This window comes from Argentina silus, assembly GCF_951799395.1.
Source record: "Argentina silus genome assembly, chromosome: 18".
NCBI classification, from domain to species: domain Eukaryota; kingdom Metazoa; phylum Chordata; class Actinopteri; order Argentiniformes; family Argentinidae; genus Argentina; species Argentina silus.
Genome location: NC_139672.1, coordinates 16875736 through 16882151, shown reverse-complemented (window position 1 = coordinate 16882151; position 6416 = coordinate 16875736). Strand labels below are relative to the sequence as shown.

General features: G+C 44.0%; 2 protein-coding genes across 2 annotated transcripts in view; both read left to right on the top strand.

Moving 5' to 3' along the window:
• Positions 1-397, top strand: part of acta1a (actin alpha 1, skeletal muscle a) — a 4142-nt gene extending 3745 nt beyond the window's left edge. The window contains exon 7 of the mRNA XM_083689848.1: positions 1-397. This exon is cut by the window's left edge and continues 187 nt beyond it. The gene's annotated coding sequence lies outside the window, so the exon portion shown is untranslated.
• Positions 398-2289: 1892 nt separating this feature from the next.
• ccsapa (centriole, cilia and spindle-associated protein a) lies at positions 2290-4558 on the top strand (the record flags this gene model as incomplete). The annotated part of the gene is made up of 3 exons (XM_083689622.1): positions 2290-2656; positions 2914-3302; positions 4370-4558. 3 exons carry the CDS (start codon positions 2290-2292, stop codon positions 4556-4558), a joined length of 945 nt encoding a protein of 314 aa, XP_083545748.1.
• Positions 4559-6416: the final 1858 nt, after the last annotated feature.

Sequence of the window (6416 nt, the reverse complement as noted above, 5' to 3'; positions counted from 1 at the left end):
CCGACGCCTTGCTCCCGAGAGACAACTTTATACCACAACTGTTACGTCACTGTAACGACGCTGCTGCTGTTACACGCAGCCACAACAAACACGGAGAGAATAACGGTCAACAACACTACGACGAGTGTGGGAGGAAAAAAATACCAATATGTGAATGTAAAATGTACATAAAATGTTATTTATTAGTGACGTCCATCATTTGGTATTTTTTTGTGAGCACAGTGTGTTTGGGGACAACCAAGAGGGACAGAGGGTGACCGCAACGTTGTTTTCTCTTGTTACCCGGATGTTGGGCTCAGGAGTACCTGTCACATCCGTACTTCTCGAGCCCAAAAAAAAGACCAACAAACCAAAAAGAGATCAACAAAGAAAATAAAATCATCTATTTTCAAAAAAACTGTTGTTGAAATGATTTTCTGAAATGTTTTGAGGTGAATGAATACATATCCATACATTCAACACATCTGGCCCGTTGTGTTGAATGCGTAAAAACACACCAGGGCAAAAACTGAGTCCTTTTTGGCACATTGTAAAGCTTATGTAAACCTCATGAGACAGTTAGACTCTGGATGCGTCTGTGTTATGATGGACAGGGGCCAGCAGGACAGGAAAGACAAACAATGAGCTCAAGTTCAAGTGTTGAAATAAATCAATCCAGTTGCTCTTAACTCCATGCCAAGTAAAACAGCCACATGGATATTAGGCCTATAAAGAAGGGACCTGTCTTTTGTTACCTCTATAACACGCCAAGTCTAGACAGTCATAACAATATGTGGATAGAATGACAATGCATTCTTTGACGATTTATTTAACACAAACATTAGATTGTATCGAGATGAGGACAGGGGTATTGTTTGTCTTTTATATGTTCAGACTAAACAAGGAGAAATACCAGAATTTCACCAAGGAGGTAGACATAGCATTATGGGGCTCGTTCTCACCAAATTTGATAATCTTAGTTTTTTCCTAGATTCTCCAGAAAGCTACATTCCGGAAGGGACATTAGAATGATATCTTGTTCTATTATTAGCCTAATAGATTAATAATACTTAACCTGTTGATGCAATTAGACACTATGGAATTACAGGTCCTGGCGGAGACGCGACTACCACGCTGCTATGGGCATGCGCATTACAACCGCCCGCTTTTCATGGCGAAAAATCCTCACTAGGCTTCTAATGCCAAGGTTCAGATAGATATTTTCTGACGATGCAACGCAGAAGTCCTATGCGCACCGACAGCCAGCTAAAGCAGGAATGATGAGAGTGAATATGAAGCTGTCCGTTGAATCCCTTTAATGAAGTCTGGGTGAGTAGTTAAGCTTAGAAGCACTAAGAATAACCTAACGGTATTGACAAACTGGGCTTACGGGCGCGCAGGTAAAGCAAACGTCGACGCGTCTATCGCTGCATGTCTATTTCGCTTACCCTGTGTGGCCAGTAAGTGATTTTCATTTTATAAAATGATTTAGGTTTGATTACAACGTCGCCTAGAATATTTAGACAGCGATAAAACAGTTCACAACGAATATTTAGAAGATACATCAAGACCGAACGATATGCGTCTGCAAGCCAACAGCAAATGGTCGAGTAGCCTTCAAATACAGTATCTCAACGTCTCACCCTCTCAATCACAGCCTCCAGGCTGCCTTGCTACAGCCATATTTGGTCATTTCAAACAGAAGCCATAAAACACATAACACATTTTTGTCCTGCTGCACATAACAGTCTGTGTGTGTTTTGTCGAGAATGAATTATGCATGAAAGTGACAAATGAATGGACGTGAAAAAAAAAACTACATTACCATAACGTATTGTATCTTAAAATGAATCATACGATCTTAAAATGACTCATGCACGTTCGTGTAATCGTGGCCTGCAGAGGCTTAAATAACATTGCAAAAAGAACGACCCAGTAACCTAATTGTGACTAATTCCGGTGGCTAGTCTAGCGTCAGCTGGCATAGCCTATAGATAGACATCAGTGACGGCACAGGTCACTGCCAAGGGAGGTGAGATGCCGACAGGTATCACAGCACACCGAGGACAGGTGCAGCAGGGGGAGTGAATTGTTAGAATTGCTACGGGCTTGTTTTTGTTTTCCACTGTGTATGGATTGTCTGCGAGTGAGAGCCTTCAACACATACCACACCTAATATAGAAACATGGAGGCATCCTATATGGGAGTAGGATAGAATGTCACATTTCTCTCTACTTATTTCTCTCTTATAACTCGTATCCATAGTTGGTGAATTCATCATTAATTAGACGCAAAGCAATAACAAGAAAGATGGTGACGAAGAAAATCCGAACGGAGTACATGAAGAAGTTCAAAGACCCGAAGTGGGAGACGTTTTCCAAGTGCTACGAGGACTCCTTGAAGTACCGGTTGACCCGGCGAGTGATGGAGCACGCGCACAAACCGTGGTTCTGGGAAGGCTGGGATAACGGGTCAGAGTCCAGCGGCCGGTCGACACCGAGGTCGCGGAACAAAGTAGCGCCGTTAACCGCCACACCGCTGGCGCCAGCAGAGTCCAGGAACGAGAAGTCATCAGAGCAACGGGAGACCCCGGACCCGAAGCCCCCCTCCGTTAACGGGGAACCAGAAGTGCAGGCTGCTGCAGAGGCCCCCGTTTTGGATCCTGCACCACCCACAAGTATTCATCTAATTTGATCTTTTTTACTCGTAAAAGTTTGTTCCACGAGTTTGTTTCGTTGATGTGTTGATTCCTTTTCATTTCCACCCCGAGAGTAGATATTTTAAGGCAAAAAAAGCAAAAAAAAAACAGTAACATAAATTAATTGAATACAAAAATAAACAGTGAAAGTAATGTATACTATATAATGTATGCCACAACACAATGACAGGGTAGTAATTATATTGTATCTTATTGTATTCGCTCCTCTTCCAAAGAAGCTGTTATAGAGAACGGTGGGCTGAGCGAAATAGACGAGGGACCAGGTAGCGATGCGCCCGCCACCAAAGCTACCTCGGACGAGACGGGGACCGACGACGGACCCGCTGACAAGGCGACCTCAGACGAGGACCCGGTACCGGCGCTGGTGAAGACGGAACCCAGGCCCCGTCACCGCCATCGTACCCCCCGCTCAGAGCCGGGGAACAGGGACAATCCCCACGGCAACGAGGTCAGACTGGTGCCTGTACGGAAGCCATCTAGGGCCAAGAGTCAGCCTCCGGTCGGTACGAAGGAGAGGCCCACGGAGAAGGAGAACAGAAGACCTGCGGGTAGACATGACTGGGTGGAGAGACAGGAGGCAGCCACCAGGAGGTCCACTAATGAGGTAGGGGTGTGTGTGTGTGTGTGTGTGTGTGTGTGTGTGTGTGTGTGTGTGCGTGCGTGCGTTTGTCTGTCTGCCTGCCTGTTTGTCTGTGTCTGTGTCTGTGTGTGTGTGTGTGTGTGTGTGTGTGTGTGTGTGTGTGTGTGTGTGTGTGTGTGTGTGTGTCTTCAAGAAGGTCTAGGCTATATATATGGAATTTAACATCAGCCTGTTTTTAGATCTACACATACAGCCAACTTCTGTGAGAGAGCATAGTCACAGAAAATGACTAAAGCTCATCCAGATCTGGTCTGTGTGAGACTGGGAGCGATGCTTTGTATTCTGTGGCTGTGAGATGTATTCAAGCCATCAGATGTTATTCTAGTATCAGTGTATTAAAGCTCATCCAGATCTGGTCTGTGTGAGACTGGGAGCGATGCTTTGTATTCTGTGGCTGTGAGATGTATTCAAGCCATCAGATGTTATTCTAGTATCAGTGTATTTATACTCAGAGTAATATTAAACACAGGAGGACAACCTAGCCATACAGGACAATATTCACGCTTATGTCACAATGACACATCTATTGTACAAACAACAGATAGAGCAGTGATTGGTTCTAGAACGATAGAATTAGAATGAGTCTGGTCCATTCATTCTAATTAATTCTATGGCTAGAACCACCACCATTCATTTGGAATTCTTTGGCACATCTCCTTGTTCAGGATACAAGAGAACCACAGCCAGTCATTCAACACTCCCCACTGAAACCATTAATAATACAGCAGTGGTTTGTGTTTCGGAAGAGAGAGCAGTGCACCTACAGTACAGTATCTATCTCACTGCACCTGACCTGACCTTCCCGCCACCTCTTTCCATATGGAGCTCAGCGAACTCATCGACTTTCATGGGTGCCATGTTGGCACCAAAAGGTTCCATGACAGTCACATTCTAGAATCTTCCAGAATGCACACTTTAAGAATGTTGTGGTCATGGAATGTTTGGTGCCAATATGGAGGATGTAGAGGAGGATATGGAGGTTTGCTGAACTCTGAATATCTTTGGCTCTTTGCCTCTCTCTCTCCCGACAGAGTCGTACGTCCGACGCCTGCGTCCAGACCGGCCAGCCCAGACGGGAGTCCGATAAGCGGGGCTCCAACTTGGACCGGAGGAGGGCGCGGTCCGCCGACCTGGAGAAGATGAAGCAGTCGGAGCTGACCGTGGTGGACGACCGCTGGATGACAGAGTACATGCGCTGCTTCTCTGCCCGGCTGAGGTAAAGAGAGAAGAGGAGGATTATGGGTACTGTAGTCCACCGCAGTCGGCCATCTTTGAATCTTAACACCATGTTTCCTTACTGATGATTGGATGACAATAATTGAGTTATGGGATAGGCTGTGTCAACAATGCCGCAACTCAGGCCAGGAGTTTTTCCTGACCATGTGACTATGGGTTATGAGTTATTCATTCATGTTTTCAAACATTGACGGGTTTGACATTGACTAATACTGACTAACAGCTACACAGATTATGATTTGAATGTACTGTATTTCACAGCATGATGGTCTCTACAGGACATTTCGCTGTTCACACTATTTTGATGGTTTTTTTACACTTTATGGCTGATTGTGTCTGTTCAGGTTCTATCACAAAGGCAGCTGCATGTAGTTATTGATTATATTGATACGTTTTGATCGATAGGTTGACTGAAAGGACCAGGCAATTAATGGTTTTGATATTGTGGTATTTTTTTGGAGCCATTTTTCAGTGTGTCACCATGAGGAAGCTAGAGTCGGAAACGACCCTCTAAATTAAAAACGCATTTCAGATGATTGTATTTTTACATTGAAATAGATGGTTTGATAGCATCAGGTGACAATATGACATAGTGACCATTTGTACTCGTACCGCAAGTCATGAAGCAGGGGAGGCTGGTAGAGGTAGAAACGCGGAGGACGGGCTCATTGTAATACGTGGAATGTCCTCCGATTTCTACCTCCACCAGCCTCCCCTGTCATGAAGTGTTGTTTGTGATTCAGGCATTTCGACATTGTCATTGCATTCCCACCTCAACTGTATTTTGGTTTTTAAACCTTTTCATTTCACTGTTCTTGGTGTTTCTAAGTTTTACAATCATGAAGAGTCACTGCTGTTGTATTCTAGTTGACAGACACTTTGCGCTGTGATATGGTTGGATTGTGATGAACGTGCACTGTGACAGTGTGCAGGGTTTGATGTCGTGGTAAAGAAATGGTCAAGTATTTATTCGCTGCATCACCAAATACGCTTCTTAGAGAATGTTTCACTCACATCACCCATTGAATGGCTTTGACGGGTTTTCATAGATTGACCTTTTTGATTGGTTGAGTATTCTTACTGAAATGTGATGTCAGTATCAAGTTCTGTGCTTAAATTGAGGGCTAATATTGTGGATTTATTGATTGATGATGGAGACATGTAAAATGTAAGTTGTTGTGAATTATTATGCTAAGTTTACATATTTGCTCCTTTTTTTACAACACATTTTGTAGTATTCACACAGAATGTTTCTTTGAATGTCACTTTTTTCAGTCTCACAACAAAAATAATTTCGCTATCACCTCATAGCTTAGAGATGGTTCTCCAGGAGAACGTTCTCACAATGTTTGTAGAACGTCTCATTGAGAACCGTGTGGAACACCAGCTGTTTTTACAAACATATAAATGGGTGTGGCTTTAGTTGACTAATGCGTGTACAATCTGATGAGACTCCCTGCTGTGTCCCCTGAAGGAGGTCTCAGGCCCGTACCAACACTTACAACATGCATACTTTCCTGTTCCCTTCCTTGATGTAGTCACTGATGAGTCCAAGTGACTGGATTGGTTAAAGCGGACTTTTGACTGCATTGCAGCCACCAATAAGATAATGTCAGATCAATGATTGCTTGAAGGAAGGAAGGAAGGAAGGATGTATGTTAAGAGTGTTTGAACAGGGCGTGTGTGTGATTGTGGTTGTAGAGATGGAGAGAGAGAGGGGGAGGGTGGGAGAGGGGGAAGGAGAGACATCACTGTAAGAAGATTAGACTGTTGACTTATAGTCAAGCAGCCATTTTTTTCTCAGAGTGGTTGACAAACACCCAGTCGGGTCCAAACAAAGAG